This window comes from Pelophylax lessonae (assembly GCF_965119305.1).
Source record: "Pelophylax lessonae genome assembly, chromosome: 3".
NCBI classification, from domain to species: Eukaryota; Metazoa; Chordata; class Amphibia; order Anura; family Ranidae; genus Pelophylax; species Pelophylax lessonae.
Window position 1 is genome coordinate 14,656,811 of NC_138770.1, and position 24,321 is coordinate 14,681,131.

The window sequence follows — 24,321 nt, forward strand, 5'->3', positions numbered from 1 at the left end:
CCAAGATCTTGGTACGCATAGTAGGGGGTATGTAGAGTTTGTCGTTGTAGTAGAGGAAGCCTTCTGCATCAGTACTTAGTTGTGGTGGAGGTGAATCCAGTCCTGTACTGTGCAAAATCTCTTCCTTCAGGGAACGAACAACACCAATAATACGTTCATAGGGTATTATAGGAATTGAAGGGATTTCGGGGATTTCGGCGCAGTTATCTTCGGTTAATCGTGATAGTGCATCCGCTTTTTTGTTTTTGTCTGCAGGCGTGTAGGTCACTAGGAAGTTGAATCTTAGGAAGAATAATGACCAACGTACCTGCCGGTGGGAAAGAGTTTTGTTAGTCTGAAGATATTGAAGATTTTTATGATCTGTATATATGAGTATTGGTAATCGAGTACCTTCAAGTAGATGTCGCCAATTCTCTAGTGCCAGTTTTATGGCAAGCAACTCCTTTTCACCCACTGGGTAATTCACTTCTGGGCTGCTCAGTGATTTAGAGAAGAAAGCAACTGGGTGGAGTGGTGAAGTATTTGTTGGTTGTTGGGAGAGAACTGCTCCTACAGCCAAATTTGACGCATCTACCTCCAGAATATATTGGAGGGATGGGTCTGGATGGTGTAGTATGGGAGCAGAAGTAAAGCTTGATTTTAACAAGCGGAAAGCTCCATTTGCTTCTTCTGACCATTTGAATGGTTTCTTTATACTTGTAAGTTGTGTGAGAGGTCTCACAATAGCAGAGAAGTTCTTGATGAACTTCCTATAGAAGTTTGAAAATCCGAGGAATCGTTGTAATGCTTTACGAGTTGTTGGTATAGGCCAATCTAGAATACACGATATCTTGCTCATATCCATCTTGATTCCGGTTTTTGATATGATGTATCCTAGGAATAGTACTTCTTCTTTATGAAATAGGCATTTTTTTAATTTCACATATAAATTGTGTGCGAGTAATCTGGACAACACAAGTCTTACATGTTTTATATGTTCAGACAAAGATCGAGAATAGATAAGTATATCATCCAGATATACCACAACACAGACATCAAGTAAGTCTCTGAAGATGTCATTTATGAATCGTTGAAAAGCTGCGGGAGCATTACACAACACGAAAGGCATCACAAGATATTCGAATAATCCGTATCTGGTTCTGAATGCTGTCTTCCACTCATCTCCGTCACGGATTCGGATTAGGTTGTATGCCCCTTTTAGGTCCAATTTAGAAAAGTAGGTAGCCCCGCGCACTTGTTCAATGAGTTCAGGGATGAGCGGTAAAGGATAGCGATCCTTTATCGTAATGGTATTTAATTGCCTATAGTCAATAATAGGCCTAAGACTTGAATCCTTATTGAGGACAAAGAAAAGTCCTGCAGCTGTGGAAGAAGTAGAGGGTCTGATGAACCCTTTCGCCAAATTCTCATCCAAATATTCCTTGAGATGAGAAAGTTCATCCTGTGAAAGAGGATAAACATGACCGAAAGGCAATTTGCTATTAGGGAGTAGATCGATAGAACAATCATAGTCCCTATGGGGAGGCAACACTTGAGCATTTTTCTCAAGGAAAACTTCAGACAGATCCTGGTAGCATAGTGGTGTAATCTCATCTGACACCACAGACAGGATCTTTCCATATGATGGGAGGTTACACGTGATCTCGCAATAGTGAGAAGGGAAGGTTAGAGTCCGTGTTTTCCAATCAATGGTTGGTTGATGTATGTGTAACCAGGGAAGTCCCAAAATAATGGGAAAATGTGGTGAGGTTAGTACATCAAAAGTGGTGGTCTCCATATGAGACTCATTAGCAGTGACAAGGAGTGCATAATAGGTATTTTATTTAAGGTAACAAAACGAGTATCGATATAGTTCCCACAAGATCCTGTGTCGATCATAGCCTTGGTGGTGATCCTAGTTTGGTCCCACTGTAATGTCAAATGAATAAAAAGATAGGGATTAGAAAAGGAAGTCGTTAATCCCCCTAGCAAGACATGTGAACACTCACCGTCTTTTTTGCGGACAAGGGGACAGACGCTTATCAAATGGTCCGGGGAGGCGCAGTACACGCAGAGATTTTCAAATCTTCTCCTGGCTCGTTCGGTAAACCATAAAGGTGGGCGTATCGTTCCTACCTCCATAGGAGTAGGGTCAACGGGCGAAATCCGAGAGGAACTGGACAATGGTATTCCCATCTTCTCAGCCTTTCTTTCTCGCAGTCGCCTGTCAATGTTGATACTGAGTTGTATTAAGGCATCCAAGGTGCCAGGTAAATCCGCTCGGGCGAGCTCGTCTTTAACGGCTTCTGACAACCCGAGTCTGAACTGAGTTCGCAGAGAAGTATCATTCCACCCTGAATCAAGGGTCCATCTTTTGAACTCTGCTACAAAGTCTTCAACAGGTCTCCTTCCTTGTTTTAAAGCCCTCAATTGGCTATCAGCAGTACTCTGTCTATTGGGGTCTTCATATAAGCTAGCGAGTTCTGCTAGGAATAAAGGATAGGAGTTGAGAAGAGGATCATCTTTCTCAAAGAGAGAGTCTGCCCAGGCCCGTGGATCACCCGACAAATATGAAATAGTGGTACAGACTTTAATTTGATCAGTAGGGTAAGTACGAGGTTTTAGCAAGAAAAGCAATTGACATGCGTTTTTGAATTCACAAAATTTTTTCAGATCACCTGTAAACACTAGAGGAGGGTTTATTTTAGGTTCACGGGGCTGAGCAGCAGTAAGCTGTGAAAGACGGGCTATCTGCTGTCTCAGAGTCTGGTTTTCATTTTTTACTTCAGTAAGAGCAAGTATTAATGCATCTACTTTTGTTGTTAATTGTATCACTTGAGTGGGTAATTCTGCTGAATCCATTTTTTGGGTTCGTTCAATCTGTAACGCTCCTGCGTTTTTGTTCTAGTGAGCTGGATTTGCAGCTGCAGAATCTCCACTCAGTAGTCGTGCAGAGATGTGTTGAATTACCAGATCCAACTCTCCAGACTCATCATTGTGGCCCGGCCTGCTCCAGCATGCAAATATACATACACTCAATGAGATGTTCCTGGAGTGATAGGATGTATACGATAGTATAGAGGTGATGTGCTGAAGAGACAGGCGTGAGCAGTGATAGCAATGATAAGCACTTGATAGTAATGTTCAGGAGAGTAGTAGATGGTGATAGGTAGAATGCAGATAGGTTAGTAATCATGTATGGTAACAGGTGGTAGGGGACAGCAGATGATATATACAGGAGAGACTTACCTAGTGCAAGAATAGATGGTAGTAGACTCAAGAGCTAGCAATCTATGTAGCAGTGCAGATGATAGAATAGTAATGCATAGATAGTAACAGTCCTTTAGTGTGCAGAAGTAGATAGTGTAAGTTTGTTATGAAGGAATCTCCTGTGGGGTACTTATCACTAGTGAGGTTAGTAAGCAGAAGGGTCCGGTAGTAAGAGAGTGATCCGGTAGCGAGATCTGGGATCAATAGCGAGGTTCCGGTCTGTTCCAGGTAAGGGAATTAGCTGGAGGCTCCGGCAGCATGAGACAGGGCTGTTAAGCATGCGGTTTGAACGAACAACCTGTGAGAGAAAGCCGGCAATTGAAATAGCCGCTCAGAGCGGCGCTCAGTGATGATGTCATGCGGCTTAAAGGTATATGCGTTCCACCTAACTGAAAAGGTGGGACGCAATATGAAAAGGAAAATGGGCAATAAGGGTACCGAAGGTACCAGAATCTTACAGCCCTATGATAAGTCATAGTCGTTTCTGACCATACCTACCTTTGAAATTTCCGGATCCTCCGAAATAAATTGCCACTTACCCCACGGACCAGCCGGGTTGGTCGGACAATTATGCCTGATGTACCCTGACTTTCCACATCCATAGCAGACCTGTTAAAAGAACTTCTAGTTTGCCACAGTGTTAGAAGGAGAGGGTTCAGCTGTTATGACAGGCTGTTGAGAGATAGAGACACTGTGAGGTGGGAGGGCGTTACCAGTATCAAAGTCTGCACTGTGAGGTGAAGAAAACGGAGATTAAAGTGCAGAGACAGTGACAGGTTCAGTGTCAGCGGATCTGGTTCGTCTTGGTAAAGTTAGCCCAGTAAGAGCTTCCTCCACTTCTCTGACCAGATCGCTGGACTCTGCTATCTCATCAGGCCAAGTGTACATAATGCGGTTCTTCCGGACAGAAACCGCCTCATGCACGCCTTGCTGATTGACCATAATAGATCTCTGAAACCACAATTGCGCTACACTTAGCATCTTTGTTGCCTGGAGCCTAGTTCTGAATTCAATAATGAACTCCTCCCATCTCCAGACTTCAAAAACACCTTCCAAAAGGGATGTACCAACTGTTTCCCTTGGTTATTCCCCTTCCTGAGGGGTCTCATTGCCTGAGCCCCAAACGCAGACTTCATGTACCACGAAGCTGTTTGGCTAACCTGGGGGACCTGCGTTACCCCCCATTGCATGGATGTACTATTACCCATGACGATTCAAATCGCTTCCTTGCACCTGGTTTAGGAGCAACACTGCCAGGTACCAACTTTTGACAGTGTCGGCCTGCTTCCGGACTCTATTTTACACGGCCCTGCGCCGGTCAGCTAGAAGACCTCAACCCGGTGGCTTCGTACGGCTATACTCAACTCAGGCTATACGGCTCATCAACCTCCACACGCTCCACTTACACGGCCAAATGTGGGGCGGTTTTCGGTATCTACTCCTCACACGTTGAAGGCTGAAACAAGCGTGTCGCAATCACCCGTTTCACGTAGACGGCTCAAAGTACACATGTTCCTTTCGACCTAACCCGTGCAGCCAAACAATCCCGAAAGCACAATGAAAGTCCTCCCTATACAAACCTTGGCTTCAGTCTATTCCTTGATGTTGCATTAAAAAGTTAAAATTGAGATGACGGTTACTGATTGCACACTGGAAGGTATAACCTCTCTACCTAAAATCCAACCTGCAGTACCGAAAACTACCTCTGTGAGAAACAACCACTACTCAGCACAAAACAACCCTGAAAACTGAATCCAATATCAGTCACTCCACAATGTTCTCTTATCATTGGAAAAAAACTTAGTTACAACAAAAATTAGACAAAATACACCACAAAAACAGCTTAACCAAAAACTTACAAAAACAAAAAAAAATAGTTACCCCTGAAAACAGATATAAAAACACAAAAAAAAACAAAAACTGATGGGTTGGATATGTATATATATATGCTAAATATGAACAAAAAGATGAACAAAGCTAGCTAGAAAAACAACCGCAATGATCCTGTAAAAAAATCTTCCTAGATGTCGAATTTCAATTAAAATGAAAAAACATTACTTTTAAACTGAAATACAGTGCAAAAATAACATCACAAAGTTGCCCTTTAAAACTACCAAAAAAGAGAAAAATGTTTGTTAAGGCTCAAAATAGCATTTCAGCCACATGGGTTTCAACACCATTTAACAAAATGGTAATGTGGAGTCCAAAAATGAGTGGCTGCCACACAAAGGAAATAGCATCACAAAATGGCTGCCAAGCACATGGTCCACACAAAAGAGTTTGAGCAACCGTGTGGTACTTCGTACACAACAAAAGATATACAAAAGACAAGAAAAACAGGATTTACAGGATCAGTTGTATTCAGACAATAGCTATCCTGGTGGAATGCTGATTTTAGGCTGCACAACACAATCTGCTACTTAAAACAGAAACTTAAGCCCCGTACACACGTACCGATCGTCGGCCGACGGAACGTCCTACAAATGTTCGCGGCTGGTGTGTTTGTTGTTTGTCTGTTGAAAAGTGCTCCAAACTTGCCCAGGACATTTGTCTTCCGACAGAAAATGACGTCACTACGTTCCACGCACGTTCGCCGCTACAAAAGAGGAAGTGAGTGTTTGGCCGTGACCCTTCTGGGCATCTCGCGCTGATTTCGGTAGCATTTGTTTGGTTGACGACATTTCGCTATTTTCCGAGACATCGTTCGAGAATTTATTATGGCGACCGTGAATTCGTCCGTTGCTGTCGTTAGTGTTGGAGTTTTGGCTCTGAGACGACGTACGAGCAATAGGAAGAAGAAGCGGACCTCCTGGACGAAAAATTGGTTGCTTAACCGTGATCAATTTTCTCATATGTCCTTGCTGAGGGAGCTCCAGGAAAATAATCCTGATGACTTCAGGAATTATTTGAGGATGACGGATCCCATCTTTTACCGTCTTCTTGCCCTGGTGTCCCCCTATATTCTGAAGCAGGATACTTGTATGCGGCTTGCAATTACTCCTGAGCAAAGGTTAATTGCGACGTTGAGGTATCTTGCAACAGGGAGAAGCCTGCAGGATCTGAAGTTCACCACAGGCATCTCCCCCCAAGCACTGGGAGTCATCATCCCTGAGACCTGCTCTGCCATCATCAAGGTCTTGCAGAAGGACTATATCAAGGTATGTTTGATTTTTTACATTACATGTATTACTAGTTTCACCCGAATTATGATGTTTTTGGATGTACAGCAATTGACACAGGCCATTATTTGTAAACTACCCTCTGTCCGCATGCACATAGTAGTAAAGATGTAGATTATCTTTAACCATTTGTAAAATTACCCACTAACCACCCCACCATTCTCTCCTATGTGTCCCTAAACGCATTGCCTGTTAACAGTATTTTGAATTTGGGTCATTTTATTGCTTTCCCTCAAACAATTATTCCTTGGCCAATGTTTTAGTACCTAGTTAATGATTTATCTAAAATACATCAGTCCATCCATTCCCACCTATGATTCTGTATGTTTATGTAATGATGTTAAAACCTTCACTGACCACAAGCCCTAATTGATGTATAAATGCCCAGTTTTACTTACCCATCCCCCCACCCACATGCTAAATCTCAAAGTCAGCATATACCAAAGCTCAAGTTCAGAGGTCTTCAAACTATGGCCCACCAGTTGTTCACGAACTTCAATTTCCATCATGCCTAGTCATGTCTGTGAATGTGAGAGAATTACAAGGCCTCATGGGATGTGTAGTTCTGCAACAGCTGGAGGGCCGTAGTTTGTAAATCTCAGCTCTAGCTGGTGAGTATAATGGGCCATACACACTAGAAGATTGTCAGAACAATTTATCCTTCCGATTTACCAAAACCAAATAATATGAGGTCCAACAAACACTTTCAAATCCTATGCAATCTGGTAGGCCCTTGCACTACATAGAAAAGTTAAATCTGCACGAAAAAGTCTTCAGAGAATCTTCTAGTGTGTATGGCCCTTTACAATATAAGAACAATAGGAGGTTGAAAAGAAATGTATGTAGATGTTACATCCCCATATCCAAACCTTTGCCTTCCTGTTGTATATTTTTTTAGCAAGTTGCATAAGCATTTAACAGACAACTGTGTGTGTAATTAATAATGTGATGTGCTCAAGCACTAATTTTTTTTTTTTTTTTTTTTTTTATTTTTTCCCCACAGTTTCCTTCAAACGCAGAGCAATGGCTGGAGATTTCTGATCAATTTCTGGAGAAGTGGAATTTTCCCAATTGTGGGGGTGCTATTGATGGGAAGCACGTCCGCATTGTCCCCCCTCCGAATTCCGGCACATTTTATTATAATTATAAAGGTTTTTTTAGTATAGTCATGCTAGCCATAGTTAATGCAAACTATGAGTTTATTTTTTTGGATATTGGCAAAAATGGCCGCAATTCGGATGGGGGAGTTATTGATCAGACGGAGTTCGCTCGTCGTCTAAAGAACGGCACTCTGAACCTGCCATCCAGGGAGCAAACTGTTGAGGGTATGAGCTTTGTGTTTATCGCAGATGAGGCTTTTGCGCTTGGGGAGCATCTCATGAAGCCCTACCCTCAGAGGAACCTCACCCCAGACCAAAGGATTTACAACTACCGGTTGTCCAGAGCTCGCAGAGTTGTGGAGAATGCCTTCGGGATAATGGCCAACCGGTTCCGGATATTCCTGACGTCCATAAACCTGGCACTGTACAAAGTGGATAATGTGGTCTTGTGTTGCTGCATTTTGCACAACTTCCTACGCAGGAATGCACAAAATTATGTCTTGCAGCAACTGGATACTGACCCTGCTATGCCAGGTACAAGTGGAGAGGCCCAACCTTCTAACCAAGTGGAGTCCATGACGTCAATGGAAGTTGGACGGTCAGCATTGGCATCACACAGGGCCCGTCAGATCCGCCAGGAATATCTGGACTATTTCGTGGGGAGAGGAGCTGTGTCCTGGCAGCAATCACTGTCACACACCCATTAATCTTGTTAAAGATTGGACACACAAGATAAATGTCAGAGATATATTATTTTTCAACACATTAAACAAAAATTGCAATGATTCTGTATTGTGGATTATAATCATTTGGGCACATATGCCAAACACAATTATTTGGGTTAATCATGTGTTATATATGTGTGACTTTGGAAGGGTTAATACATTCATCAGTGTGTTTCTTGACTGTAGTCTCTCACCAGCTGATCCAAAGTGATGATGGCCATGTGTTATTTTTTAGCCAGTGGTGTAAATACAAGGGCCTTCTGCACCCCACAAAATGTACACAAACCCTGTCACATTGAGAACTAGGTCACACCCAAGGTTCATCTAATGTCACCTTACATTGGTGTTCATTGTCCAGAAGTTGCCCATACTATATATTTCATATAATACATTAGGGTATTAACAAAGTACCTACACCTGTTATGTTGTGTTCATTTATGACATCCTTCTCACTGCCCACCAATGTTAGGATATGTCAGTGTTATGTGAAACTTGATCATTGTTCATCTCAAAGTGTTATATATATAGGTAATGGAAAGTGAACTAGAGCAACGAACAAGCAATACACTATAGATTACACTGATCTCCCTACACTGATTTCTACTGCCAATATCAATGCCATATTGAATCCTAGGACTGCTAGTACCTTGAGTGTTGAGTCACACTTATGCGATGCGGGAAGTCTGCGACTTTGCAGCCTTCCAGCATTGCATAAGGGTGACCCGCCACTTACTTTTTCCACAGGATTGTATTCCACAAGTGTTAAGCACTGTGCGATCCAATCCAGATACATCAGAAATAAAGGGTCATGTGCGACTTGTATGCGTGTTCAGTGCGAATGTAGCCATACAAAGTGTATGTCTCAATTCACACTGCACATCTGATGGCATGTAATATCGTAGCGCACTGCTCCTTTATTACATGCGATCAGATGTTCATGCGAAAATCAGCTATACAGTTTGTATGGCTCAATTCGCACTGCACTCGCACAAAAGTCGCACATGATGCATTTATTCAGCCGCATCAGGATAGGATCGCACAATCGTTCAAACTTGTGTGATCCGATCCTGTGTGAAATGTCAGATCGCACTGTGATATGCGTTAAAACTGGGGGTATCTTTAACATTTCATTGACACCTCCAGCAACTCGCATATGGCAGTGTCCAAAATGCTTTCATTAACATGTAAATATGGGAATAGGACAGCCATCATACATTTAGTGCTTCTTTACACAGCTTTAGACCTCGACCCCCCAACTAAAGTCTAATAAAGAATTGAACACACATTGTTGAATGTAAAAACGTTTTAGTATCAAACATTCACAGGGTTAGGGTTAGGGTTAGGGTTAGGGTTAGGGTTAGGGTTAGGGTTAGGGTGTTGTAAAGTGCTTTTCCCAAACTTGGGTACACTCTTTAACATCTGAGTGTAATTAAAATGCCCTAAAACATTCTAAAAAAATTGTAACATCAGGAACATCCCAATACAAACATTAAAAACCTAGTAAAATTGTGGCTTAAAATTTGCCAATCATGTCCACAAAATTGCGCATTTTGATTTGTAATGCCGTTGCAGTCTCCTTTATTTGTTCCAGGTCTGCGCAGCATTGGAGAGCCTCACGGGTCAATTTGGCTAATGTGCAACTATGTAAAACATGGTCTGTAAAAATTAAAAAAAAATGAGTCAATGTGAATCACCTACATGAGGTCATAATAATAGAGAAACATTTGGTGTCCAGGTAATCTTAAATTCCTCTCGAGTTAATACCTACCCTGTTCTTATGCTCTTTTGCCCTAGGCTCTTCTTCTTCCTCCTGTCCTCCTCCGATGCTGTTGCTGATGATTCTGCCGGTCTCCTGAGCTTACTATATATTCATTAGGGGTGTGAACGCATGATGACGTCATTGTGAGGGCATGGTTGTAATGTATATATATTAAGATGCAGAGACCAGAGACGGGCAGAATGCACGGCAACAGCATTGGAGGAGGACAGGAGGAAGAAGAAGAGCCTAGGGCAAAAGAGCAGACAACATAAGAGCAGAAGATTGGACAGCAGAAGAGTGGAGAGGAGAAGATCCAAAGAGCAGAGTGGAGAAGACCGGATGAAGATATTTAAGAACATTTCATAAACGTCTCCTGTCGTTATTCACATACACTTCCATTTATGTGGTTAATGTGTAGGGGTACTATGTACCCCATACCCATTCACATAGTGATTGGGGTCTGGGATCTGGGGGCCACCCTTTGTTAAAGGTTGCTTCCAAAGTCCTAGGAACCCCCTGTCCGCATGACCCCCCAAAACCACCAGACAGGGTTGTGGGGATGAGGCTCTTGTCCTCCTCTACATGGGAGTAAGGTGCTTTTGGGTGTGCGGTGCAGAGGCCCCCTGGCCCAAAGCAACAAAACCCCCCCATGTTGAGGGCATGTGTCCTGCTGTGGTCCAGGGGGTGTTTGTTCCGCTTGCTCGTTCTCTTTCCTGGCCTGACAAGCTGCATGCTTGTATAAGGGTCTGGTAGGGGTTTTGGGGGTAACCCACGCTGTCTTTTTGTTGTGGGCATACCCTCAAACTCAATACCACACACAAAAGGCCTGGTTGTGAACTTGGGGGGACACCCACGGTGGGTTGTTCAATTTTTGGGTGTAGTTCCCCCTCAAAAATCTTCACAACGCAAGTGGCCCCGCAAGTCAGAGCATCCTGATCCGACTTACGGTGCCACTTCCATTCAAATAAAGAGGCTCCCATAGGGAACTAGTGTTGTAAATTGGAGGCTAAAAATAACACTGATAAAAATCATTCTGAAAAAACCTACGTGGGCACACAATTGGCTCTTGGACACTTGGTCCTGGTTCCTCCACAGTTTCTGAACTGGCTTCCATGCTGCTTGGCACGTTGCCAGGAGATCGGGCTTCTGACCTGGCTGGGGATGCCACATCCTGGCATGATGCAACATCTGCAATGTAAATTTGTAAGGGAATACAAGAATATAAGGTTAAACAATCATTGCAAATACACATATTTCTATGATACCACTACACAAAAATCTGTGCCTACCAACCTTCATGTTGCTCTGATGTCTGGTCACTTGTTGGCTCCACCAGTATTATTTCTGGAATAATGTCTTCATCTACATAATACAAAACATTGGCCATATCATAAAAGTCACCAGAGGTACATTTGTTAGGACATGGTGCCCTGCTTGATAGCTCTTTTAGTAACAAATATGAAGACATGTACATGGTTATCTACGAAAAATATGGTACATTAATGTTTGACAGTGCATAGGAACCAATTACCTTTAGTGGAATCTGTGCCACCTTCTGTGCCCATGTCCTCCTCTTCTTCCTCCACTGCAGATGGAGCTGCCAAACCTCTCCTCCTCCTTTCCCACTGTTTGGCACGGAGTTTACGTTTTTCTCCTATTTAAAGGTTTGAATAATAATCTGTGATTAATAGGAATGTTTGCTGAGAAGATTCGTGCAGGAAAGAACGTTCGTTGCAACACAATACATATATTTTTCACTATGGCTTCCTGACTTTTAATGTCATATACTAAAACATCAACAATAGATCGATCAAATCACGACATGACAACTAAAATGAGTAATCTAACTTTTTACATAGACATTATAATCTAGACATGTTAATACAACATACACCAAATTATAAAAAACATATTGCATGATTAAAAAAATAAAGAAAAAATAAAACTTACTTTTTTTCAAAATCCGATGGATTTGGGAAAGCTGATCCTGCTCACGGTGTTTGAGGTCAGACCATCGTTTCCTAATCTGATCTTTCGATCGCTCGACACCGAATTTTCTGACCAAACAGGCCACCACCTTGTCCATGATGCCATCTTTCCTGGCATTGGGCCGCTCGTAATTTGCCAACTTTCCATCGTAATCCGTTTTTTCTAAAATGGAGACCATCTCCACCATTTCTGCCTTTGACATGGGTGTAGCCCTTGATTTTCGGGTGGCCCAATCACTTCGGCCCCCACTTGATGAACTCTGAGATCTTTCAGACATTCTTCTTGATTAAAAGATTGTTCCTCTGCTTCAGGTGTGAGTGTCGCATGTAGGCCTGATCTTCGGCACGTACACACCCCTGCACAAGCCCGCCACTGGAGGAGGAGTTGACGCCTGCGCTGTATTTAAAGGACGCCAGATCGTTCGGCCGACGATTCGCTAGCGGACATATCGAGAGTTGGAGCACGATCGAGCGGCGAATCACGACTTTTCCCCACAAACAAAGGTACGACTCTTTTAATAGAAAGTGTGTGTTTTGGGCCCTATACAGCTTTTATTAGGAATATCTTTATTATGTGCCAAAATACATGCTATTTTAATATGTTTTGTGTTGTTTTGTGTCTTGCAGGCATATACTGTCCTGCAATATGGTGGACAATTTCACCACCCACAACTTTTTAATAAGTTTTATTGATGAGTTCAGGCAACTGCCGTGTTTGTGGCAAGTGAAGTCCGCGGATTATAAAAATCGAAAACTCCGAAAACAGGCCATGGAACATTTGGTGGCCTTCTACAAGCCCGTCTGTCCTGGGGCAAATTTTGATTATATCCGCAAAAAAATAAACAGTATTCGTACTGCCTACAGGCGGGAGTTAAAAAAAATAGAAGATTCCACCCAGTCTGGAGCAGGGGCACGGAATGTATATGTACCACGGCTGTGGTACTTTGATAACATGCGGTTCCTGGCAGACACCATGGAATCCAGGCCGTCAATTTCAACACTGCCTTCTACTTCGGCAGAGGGCTCAGTGTCGGTAGATCCAAGCCAGGATGAGGATTTCCTGGAGGAGAGTTTTACTCAGGTATGGCATTTCACAATATATTGTCTGCTAAAATGTAATCATGTAACAAAATTATAAGCTAAACCATAATTGACCCTTTAGGTAAACGGGCATAGCAAGGGGTTGGCATGACAGGCAACCGCCAGGGGCGCAGGCCAAGGGGGGTGGGTCACAAAAACATTGGCATTGTTTTATTGTTTATTTTAACAATCCACTCAGCCTGCACACCCCAGAACCCCCAGTTTGCAGGCGGATTCATGCAGGTGTAAAACATTGAGAGCAGCTTCATGCAGGTGTAAAACATTGAGAGCTGCTTCATGCAGGTGTAAAACATTGAGAGCAGCTGAGCCAAAAGACCAGGAGACTGAGACTGCCTCTCACTGCATCCCCAGCACACCTCTGGTCTTACAAACACTGCTGCATCCCCAGCACACCTCTGGTCCAAAGAAACACTGCTGTAGCCTCAGCATTCCTCTGGCTCAACCTTTTTTAATACAAAACTAACAGCTCCTGCAAATGATCCATCCATCCTTGCTTCCATGTCTCTGGTCTCTCACTCTGGGTCAGCAAGGCAGGTGGCTTCCTTATTCCTGTTTCCCTGCACTGCTTCACCCTCAATGCCCTACATCAAGCCCTCTGCAAGTTCAGGCCCCTCTCTCTCTGCAACCCCCTCCTCTCTCTCTCACACCCCCTCTTTCTCTCCCTCTCTCTAGCTCTCAACCCTCTCTTTCTTTTTCACACCTGAGACAATGATTGCCCACTAGAGAGCTCTACACTGGGCAAACAAGGGGCAAATTAGAAACTTTTAATGCCCTTTAATTTTTTTTTGGGGGGGTGGGTTACAGTTTTCCATTGATCTTGGGGGGGGGGGGGGTTGTTGCCAAATACAGCTCCTCAACAAGGGCACTGGAGACCCTAGATACGCCACTGTATGTAAAGTCTGCTATTTGTTCACAATAATATAACAAACATGACTTTTTATATACACTATAACATTCTAATCAATTGTTCATTTTATCAACAGGGAAGTGTCACTGAGGAGGAGCCAGGTTGCAGCCAGGAGCCTGGGGAGCCTGCGGAACTATTTCCACCACCACCTCCTCCTGCCAAACGGAGGCAAAAGAGGAAGCACGTGGATGACATCACCGACGAGTTTATCCAGGAGGCCACCATAGCCCTACGTCGGAAACCGGAGGCCAATGAGTCCTTCGGGAATATGACTGCCAAAATCCTGGATAAGGTGGACCCCAGGCAGTGTCAGTATGCCAGAAAAATTATTCTGGATGTGCTGCAAAACGCTGAAAACGGCATACTTAATGAGCACAGCCATGCATGCCAGGAGCACCCGTGCCCTCCACCTCCACCTCCACCTCCACCTCCACAACACCCACCACCTCGCCAAATGCCACATGGCCAGTGGCAATATGGCCAGCAGGATCCAAACCTGCCCTCATGGCAACCTGATTATAGCTATCACCAACTTTAATTTGTGTAACCCCCTATTATTTATTTTACCCCTGTTTGCCAGTTTCTAGTTTAATTTTGTCCAAATGGACCTTTTTTATGTTTAGTTTATTATACGGAAAGTATTGATGTTTGCTTTGTTTTTTTTTTGCTGAGATCCAAAAAATAAAGAAAATGAAAATAAAAAATGGCCTATCTGAATTTGTTAACATGTTTAATATTGTACATAACCTGAAAAATATGTTTTAGACATTAATTCATAAAAGAATAAAGGGTCATATCAATAGTTAGATCTTTGGTGTGAAAATACAAAAATAATGGTGAAGAGTTCAAATTATTTAATTCTAAAATTTGATAGAACAGATAGAATAGACAAACATTATCTTCATCATAACAGAACACATGCCTTTTTATTAGAAAAGTATGGCATTATGAGCAGCATCTTCCTTCTTCTCACATTTATCAAGATGAGCATGTGCTCCGCATTTCACCTATTTCTTGGACTTCCGCGAGCCGAAAGTTCTTTCTGAATAAAATGTTGAGTTTACTAGAGAAAATTCTTCCGGGAACTCATTTGGTTTGATCATGCGTGTTGGGATTTGTAGCTGTGTGTCGGCAGAATTGCGTACTGACAGGCGAACAATCGTCCGTTCTGGTGTCGGCATACAAATATTTTCATGTTTGCAAGAAAGACTTTTGTCCGCGGATTGTGCGCAGACATCTGTCGGAGGCACCATACTAACACGCGTACAATCGGCAGATCCTTCGTCCACCGACGTTTGTATGCCGACGATCGGTACGTGTGTACGGGCCTTTAGTCCAAAACCGTCTGCTGTGCTCTATGCTCAATTCAAACCTCAGAGTCCAAAGCAAAAAACAGTTTCACTAATAAACGAGTTCCCGCCAAAAACCAATCCAGCACACACACCAACCAATCTGCTGCCCAAACCAACATCGATCTATAATATATTGTTATCCCATCGAACGAAGCTGATATTACAACAGAGATGTTACAAGGAAATATTTAACACATATATCACAACCCCAGGATGTATTAACTGGGAACCTTGTATACAGGTTTCTCCCCAATTAACAGACCTGATCCCGAGCCACAAATATTAATAGAAATAACCCCATCGTTATACAAAAGAGCGAACGCTGCACATGAAAAGGTTATTTTGCTAAGCTTTGTTTCTAGCTTCCACAGCGGACAAAGAAAGTAAGCCTTGGTTTAAAACAACAAATTTTCAAAAACTGAAATGAAGTATCTTACCACATGGCCGGCCTTTGTTGTCGCAAACCTAAATCACTTCCCTCCTGTTTTCCGTCTTCCGTGAAGCCAGAAACTGTTAGGGCTACCTTGCTCGCCATACATGCACACACATACATATCCGGAGAGAGACCTGGCAGATGGCATCAAAATTACCCAGCGCGTCTGTTCCTTTCTTTGTCTTTGTCGCCGAGCGCTTGGAAAATCCGTATACAAAAGAGCAGTGCATTTGTACTTTTCAGTACAAGCTATTAATGGAGCTTAGTGCGTAATAATCTTGAGTGCACTGAAGCGGGTTTCTATGCTCCAAGCCCTATTAATTTCCACGACAATGAATATCCCAGGAGTTTCCCTGACTTGATGCTATACTCTGATTATAAAGTGTTGAGCAGTGTATATGAGTGTGGAAAACTCTTGGTAATTTTTCTTGTCTTCTGACAGACGGACTCTGTGGTGGGAATAGAAGGACATCGGAGGAAGATGTGACTACAGAAGATAATGACATGGCATCTTCTCCAGAAGTAAATCCCGTTCCTCATAATATACATGACAGACCTCACCATTGGAGGAGATCATTGGAATCTCCTGATACTTCACATAGTCCTCTAATATCTGACAGTGCTGACGGGTGTGGGAAACCATCTCATCTCAAGGAATCTTCTTTATACCATAAAGGGGTTCATACAGGAGCGAATTCATTGTCATGTTCAGAGTGCGGAAAATGTTATAAATACAAAAAAAGCCTTCTTAGCCATCAGAAAATACACACAGATGAGCATCCCAATTCATGTTCAGAGTGCGGGAAATGTTTTAGTCACAAAGGAAACCTTCTTAGCCATCAGAAAATACACACAGGGGAGCATCCCTATTCATGTTCAGAGTGCGGGAAATGTTTTATTCGTAAGGGAAACCTTCTTAGCCATCAGAAAATACACACAGGGGAGCGTCCCTATTCATGTTCAGAGTGCGGGAAATGTTTTAGTCATAAAGGAAACCTTCTTAGCCATCAGAAAATACACACAGGGGAGCGTCCCTATTCATGTTCAGAGTGCGGGAAATGTTTTAATCATAAAGTAAACCTTCTTTGCCATCAGAGAATGCACACAGGCGACTTTCCCTATTCATGTTCAGAGTGCGGGAAATGTTTTAATCATAAAAGAAGCCTTCTTAGCCATCAGAGAATGCACACAGGTGAGCTTCCCTATTCATGTTCAGAGTGCGGGAAATGTTTTAATCGTAAAGGAACCCTTCTTAGCCATCAGAGAATACACACAGATGAGCTTCCCTATTCATGTTCAGAGTGTGGGAAATGTTTTAATCATAAAGGAACCCTTCTTAGCCATCAGAGAATACACACGGGTGAGCGTCCCTATTCATGTTCAGAGTGTGGGAAATGTTTTAATCGTAAAGGAATCCTTCTTAGCCATCAGAGAATACACACGGGTGAGCGTCCCTATTCATGTTCAGAGTGCGGGAAAAGTTTTAATCATAAAATAAGCCTTCTTAGCCATCAGATAATGCACACAGGTGAGAGTACCTATTCATGTACAGAGTGTGGGAAATGTTTTATTAATAAAGGAAACCTTCTTCGCCATCAGAGAATACACACAGGTGAACGTCCATATTTATGTTCAGAGTGCGGGAAATGTTTCAATCAAAAAGGAAACTTTCTTTGCCATCAGACAATACACACAGGTGAGCGTCCCTATTCATGTTCAGAGTGCGGGAAACATTTTAACAATAAAGGACACCTTCTTAAGCATCAGAGAATACACACAGGTGAGCTTCCCTATTCATGTTCAGAGTGCGGGAAACGTTTTAACAATAAAGGAAACCTTCTCAACCATCAGAGAATACACACAGGTGAGCGTCCCTATTCATGTTCAGAGTGCGGGAAATGTTTTAATCAGAAAGGAACCCTTCTTAGCCATCAGAGAATACACACAGGTGAGCGTCCCTATTCATGTTCAGAGTGCGGGAAATGTTTTAATAAGAAAGGAACCCTTCTTAGCCATCAGAGAATACACACGGATGAGCATCCCTATTCTTGTTCAGAGTGTGGGAAATGTTTTACTCATGAAGTAAGCCTTCTTACCCATCAAAAGAATACATGCTGTTGAAGGTCCCTATTCATGTGCCAGGTGTGGGAAATGTTTTAATCACAAAAGAAACCTTTTTAGTCATCAGAAAAATGCACAGGGGTGAGCTTCCCTATTCATGTTCAGAGTGCGGGAAATGTTTTGCATTCAAATGTTTACTTGTTAGACACCGGAAAGTTCATACAGGCGAGCGTCTCTAATCTTGTGCAGAGTGCGGGAAATGTTTAACTAAGAAAGAACACCTACTTACACACAGGTGAGCACCCTTTTTAATGTTACGAGTGCGGGAAATGTTTTCCTAACAAAGGTTTATTTCTTAGAAACCAGAAAGTTTATACGGGCGAGCGTCCTATTTCATGTTCAGAGTGCGGGAAATGTTTCACTCCTGATGTACGTTTCAAACAGCAAAGAATTCACACTTATATTAGAGGCTCCGTTTCCATGGTCAGAGTGCGGGAAAGTTTACAAATAAAGAAGGAAATATAATGAAACATCAGAGTGCACCCCCTGTTTGTTGGTACTACGGGAAATGGATGCTGGATTGTAACGGGTGGAACTGTTTAGTCCATAAACAAATGTGAAACCACCACAGTCCACTTGGGGCTGGTTTACACCTGCATCGCCCTCTGATGCGCTGTGGGGTTGGCAGGCAGCTGAGAGCCCTTATGTTAACCCTGTAAATTGTAATGGGGGTAGTGGCGCGCTTCAGGGGCTGGATGTTTATATTTCTCTAGAGTTAATCGATGAGTGTGTATTAAATGATAATGAGTGTGTGTCAATAAATACTGTTTTGAAAAAAAGTGCTGGTCCAGGCGTTGAGCTAAATCTACTGAGATGTATTAAGACATGCACCTGCCAAACAAGGAGGATAGCACAAGGAAAGTGGACCGAATCGGTCATTTGTGGATAGAAATTTCAACCTAAGGGCAATCAATATCGGTGACCTATAACGAATAGAGCAGTGGTTCTTAACCTGGGTTCAATCGAACCCCAGGGGTTCGGTGAGTCAGTCTCGGGGGTTCAGTGGAGGTCAAGACACACACCCAACTTATATGATTCTTTATGACACGCCCGGCTCATCCCCCCGAGAAAATATTACTGATTGTGAGGCCGAGCGCACCCCGGGAAATCAGAGCTGAGGTCGGAACATTTCACAGCCATTACACATAGACACTTGACGCTCCGCCCCCTGTACCTCCCCCAGCATGTTTCCAGCCTATCTCCTGCAGGCTGCTTGCTGTTTGAGTGGGCGGGGTGGGGATGTACCTGACCACAGAGATTGCGTCCGCCTGGAAGAGCGAAGTGTGAGCAGCTGAGCAGAGGGAGCCGAGTGAATGTTCCTGGAGGTAGGCTCAGCTAGCTGTACATGGAGGATTAGTTTACAAGGACCTCTATGCTAAGTCTGCTGAGTTACTGCAGCTTAGCATAGAGGTGCTGTTAGCTGATAAATGGAAATGCATGTCCTTTTCATTTAGCTCAATAAAGCATTGTGAATGCCCCCTGGTGTGTGCCCTCCTGATACCCCATGGTATGCCCTCCCAACACCTCCCCCCCAGTGTGTGTCCCTCCTGACAACCCCATGGTATGAAAGCCCAACCCCCCCCCCCCCCAGTTTGTGCCCTCCTGACACCCCCAAGTCACACTGATTTGCAGTAAATATTCATTATTATGTTTTTGTGTGAAAATCATGTTTTAATGGTTTTGTTCTTTGTTCTTAATATGGTTTTGTTCTTTAATGGTTTTGTTCATTTTGTGCACCTATGTATAATAAATATATACCTAAACATATACCTATGTTTTGAATTTGAAAAATCATATTTTATTTTTCCAATTAAGAAGGGTTCGGTGAATACTCATATGAAACTGGTGGGGTTCAGTACCTCCAACAAGGTTAAGAACCACTGGAATAGAGTCTAAAGAGAGCAACATCTACCCATATTCTGGAAATATACCAGAGGCTTATTTTTCTTGCTTTTAAGGTGAGAGTTTGGCACACATAGAGGTGACACACAAGGTGGAGGATATCAAGTCACTTTACCCACACTAAGCACGTCCACAAAGAGAAAGGATTGTAATTTTACTTTGGAACACTTTGGACTCTTTCTTTGGAAACGATTTTAATATATACAGTGGGTACGGAAAGTATTCAGACCCCCTTAAATTTTTCACTCTTTGTTATGTTGCAGCCATTTGCTAAAATCATTTAAGTTGATTCTTCTTCCTCATGAATGTACACATAGCACCCCATACTGACAGAAAAACACAGAATTGTTGACATCGTTGCAGATTTATTAAAAAAGAAAAACTGAAATATCACATGGTCCTAAGTATTCAGACCCTTTGCTCAGTATTTAGTAGAAGCCCCCTTTTGATCTAATACAGCCAGGAGTCTTTTTGGGAAAGATGCAACAAGTCTTTCACACCTGGATTTGGGGATCCTCTGCCATTCCTCCTTGCAGATCCTCTCCAGTTCTGTCAGGTTGGATGGTAAACGTTGGTGGACAGCCATTTTTAGGTCTCTCCAGAGATGCTCAATTGGGTTTAAGTCAGGGCTCTGGCTGGGCCATTCAAGAACAGTCACGGAGTTGTTGTGAAGCCACTCCTTCGTTATTTTAGCTGTGTGCTTAGGGTCATTGTCTTGTTGGAAGGTAAACCTTCGGCCCAGTCTGAGGTCCAGAGCACTCTGGAGAAGGTTTTTGTCCAAGATATCCCTGTACTTGGCCGCATTCATCTTTCCCTCGATTGCAACCAGTCATCCTGTCCCTGCAGCTGAAAAACACCCCCACAGCATGATGCTGCCACCACCATGCTTCACTGTTGGGACTGTATTGGACAGGTGATGAGCAGTGCCTGGTTTTCTCCACACATACCGCTTAGAATTAAGGCCAAAAAGTTCTATTTTGGTCTCATCAGACCAGAGAATCTTATTTCTCACCATCTTGGAGTCCTTCAGGTGTTTTTTAGCAAACTCCATGCGGACTTTCATGTGTCTTACACTGAGGAGAGGCTTCCGTCGGGTCACTCTGCCATAAAGCCCCGACTGGTGGAGGGCTGCAGTGATGGTTGACTTTCTACAACTTTCTCCCATCTCCTGACTGCATCTCTGGAGCTCAGCCACAGTGATCTTTGGGTTCTTCTTTACCTCTCTCACCAAAGCTCTTCTCCCCCGATAGCTCAGTTTGGCCGGACGGCCAGCTCTAGGAAGGGTTCTGGTCGTCCCAAACGTCTTCCATTTGAGGATTATGGAGGCCACTGTGCTCTTAGGAACCTTAAGTGCAGCAGAAATCTTTTTGTAACCTTGGCCAGATCTGTGCCTTGCCACAATTCTGTCTCTGAGCTCTTCAGGCAGTTCCTTTGACCTCATGATTCTCATTTGCTCTGACATGCATTGTGATCTGGAAGGTCTTATATAGACAGGTGTGTGGCTTTCCTAATCAAGTCCAATCAGTATAATCAACCACAGCTGGACTCAAATGAAGGTGTAGAACCATCTCAAGGATGATCAGAAGAAATGGAAAGCACCTGAGTTAAATATATGAGTGTCACAGCAAAGGGTCTGAATACTTAGGACCATGTGATATTTCAGTTTTTCTTTTTTAATAAATCTGCAACAATGTCAACAATTCTGTGTTTTTCTGTCAGTATGGGGTGCTATGTGTACATTCATGAGGAAGAAGAATGAACTTAAATGATTTTAGCAAATGGCTGCAATATAACAAAGAGTGAAAAATTTAAGGGGGTCTGAATACTTTCCGTACCCACTGTATATATATGAACTTCTACTGTATTTATTTCTATTTTTTCACTTATTGGAATCACTCTTTAGGATTTATAAGGTGATTGTAGGAGTCACGTAGCACTTTAGATGAGCACCTATATATGTCCAATTTTTTATCGATCGACTTGTTGACTGTATCTACCTTTTTAAGAATATTTATGGTATTGATGGAATATTTATTTATTGAGTTGTTGCAATAATCGCTGCCAGCACACTTGGACATCGAATAGATACACATCGATCGAGGTTTCACATATCTGTATATTTAGGAAGCACATTGCACTTTGATTCACTTATCTAAATTAAGCACCATTCCCAACTACAAAGCACATTTTCAACACTTTAGCACTCAGCACTTTTTTCAAAACAGTATTTATTGACACACACTCATTATCATTTAATACACACTCATCGATTAACTCTAGAGAAATATAAACATCCAGCCCCTGAAGCGCGCCACTACCCCCATTACAATATTCTTTTAACTGTGTAGTATCAGTATCAGTGGTGCAGCACCAGGGAGTCTCTAATAACTCCAGACAGCGCAGGAATCAAATTAAAATAGCTGGCAAAAGACGGTCCGAGACTGCAGACATACTACAGTAGATGGTCAGAGACTGCAGACGTGGTACAGAAGATGGTCAGAGACTGCAGACGTTGTAGAGGAGACGGTCAGAGACTGCAGCCATAGTACAGGAGACGGTCAGAGACTGCAGATGTGGTACAGAAGATATACACTGCACCCCGGGTGATCACACTGATAAGACTTCTTGAAGGTTCTGCAGCTGGCATTCCATGTGAGTGATGGTCAGAGACTGCAGACATGGTACAGGAGAAGGTCAGAGACTGCAGACCTATTACAGGAGACTGTCAGAGACTGCAGACATAGCACAGGAGATGTACACAGTAGCCGGCATTCCATGTAAGTGGTGGACATTGTTTCTGATGTTCTTCAGCTGTGGAGCTCTTTGTGTACATTCCTGTGTGAGCCAACCAGGAATTGTTTTCAGTCAAATGAGGTGGGCTGGGGAAGGGGCAGGTTACAGTGCCGTGCTGATTGGCTAAGGAAGCGGAGCAACTTCCGCTGCATTGGTGCAGGGTATTTGACTCATCAGTAGTCCCCCCCTCCTACTCAGATGAGAAGCGCTATTGGTTGCTACACTGTGCATACAGAATACAGTATTATTACAGACATTTTATAAATTGTCCATACATTTTTCACATATTTGGCGACCCCGCCCCCTTGGTGGGAGTGGAGATGACCCATCTATAAGGATAGTACATACACACACAGCACAAGGCAGTGTTCACACTACGAGACAGTTCTCTGGGCTGCAGTTCCTCTGAGCTCCACAAAGTGGTGATCTCACTTCTACCCAGACAGGAAGTCTCTATGGAAGACAGGAAGTGATGTCGGCTACACACAGGAAGTTCCTAAGGTACAAAGTACAGAGGAGACGTTGCTGGAAGAGGCAGCAGAAGAGGTAATAAGATCTTATTTTCTATTTACACCTAGTAACCCTCCGTCATGTCCCTCCTCTTCCTCCATAGTCACTGTGACCTCTTTTATCTCCAGCAGATGATGATACACACATATATAGTGTGGATACCTAGATTAACCCCTTCAGGGTCATAACATTTCCCCCACTTACATGGCCGGAACATCCTCTTCCTTTTCGAGATGGGTCACCTTTCCCACCAATACCTTCCCACTTCATCAGTCTAAACCAGCGTTTCCCAATAGGTTCCGCGAGAACAAAATTAGGATTCCGCGGCGTTTGGCCTCATCCAAGATGGCCACCGCTACCTGCTATTTCCGGAAGGTCGGAAACCGCAGAAATCAGGCAACCTTGATCTCATAAGACGGGCGGGACAATTCTGGACTTGGGGCAGGACCAGCACTGAGGCAGCTGCCTAAATGAACTTTTCACATTAACCAGGAGGTGATTGGCTGCTAGGAGGCGGTCCTAGCAACCAATCACCAGCTTGCTAATATGAAAGGCTAACCTGGCAGCTCCGGCACCCCCATCCAGTGCTGCTGTGCCTTCAGTCCAGGATTGGTGCTGCTGTGCCTTCAGTCCAGGATTGTCCCCCCGCCTTCTCCTTGCTCTGTGTAAGGTATGAAGTACAAGGAGGAAAGGACATGGCTGTGACTTGTGAAGGATGGGGAGCAGGGTCATATTAAGGGGGCAGTGCTGTGGGGGGGATGTGAATAGGAACAATGATGTGGGGAGTATGTGAAAGGGGCAGTGGTGTGGGGGGGGGGGTGATATAAAGAGGGACAATGTTGTGGGGAGTATGTGAAAGGGGCAGTGCTGTGGAGGGGGGGATGTGAAGAGGGACAATGATGTGGGGAGTATGTGAAAGGGGCAGTGCTGTGGGGGGGATGTGAGGGGGGCAGTGCTGGGGGAGATGTGAAGGAGGTAGAGCTGGGGGGGATGTGAAGGAGGCAGAGCTGGGGGGGATGTGAAGGGGGCAGAGCTGGGGGGGATGTGAAGGGGCAGAACTGGGGGAGATGTGAAGCGGGTAGAGCTGTGTGGGAGTTGTAAAGGGGGCAGACCTGTGGGGGGGGGGGGAATGTGAAGGGGGCAGTGCTGTGGAAGGGATGTAAAGGGGGCAGTGCTGTGGAAGGGATGTAAACGGGGCAGTG

General features: G+C 43.6%; 3 protein-coding genes across 3 annotated transcripts in view; all 3 read left to right on the forward strand.

The window, feature by feature from the left end:
- The window catches only part of LOC309550227 (uncharacterized protein), a 1,381,219-nt gene that overhangs the window by 913,562 nt on the left and 443,336 nt on the right, over positions 1-24,321 (forward strand).
- LOC309548726 (uncharacterized protein) overlaps positions 1-24,321 on the forward strand; it is a gene marked incomplete at its 5' end in the record, with an annotated part of 286,787 nt that overhangs the window by 201,895 nt on the left and 60,571 nt on the right. The window lies entirely within an intron of this gene.
- LOC309548728 (uncharacterized protein) lies at positions 5,511-17,914 on the forward strand (the record flags this gene model as incomplete). The annotated part of the gene is made up of 2 exons (XM_082248683.1): positions 5,511-5,544; positions 16,590-17,914. The coding sequence occupies 2 exons, from the start codon at positions 5,511-5,513 to the stop codon at positions 17,912-17,914; spliced, it is 1,359 nt and encodes a 452-aa protein (XP_082104809.1).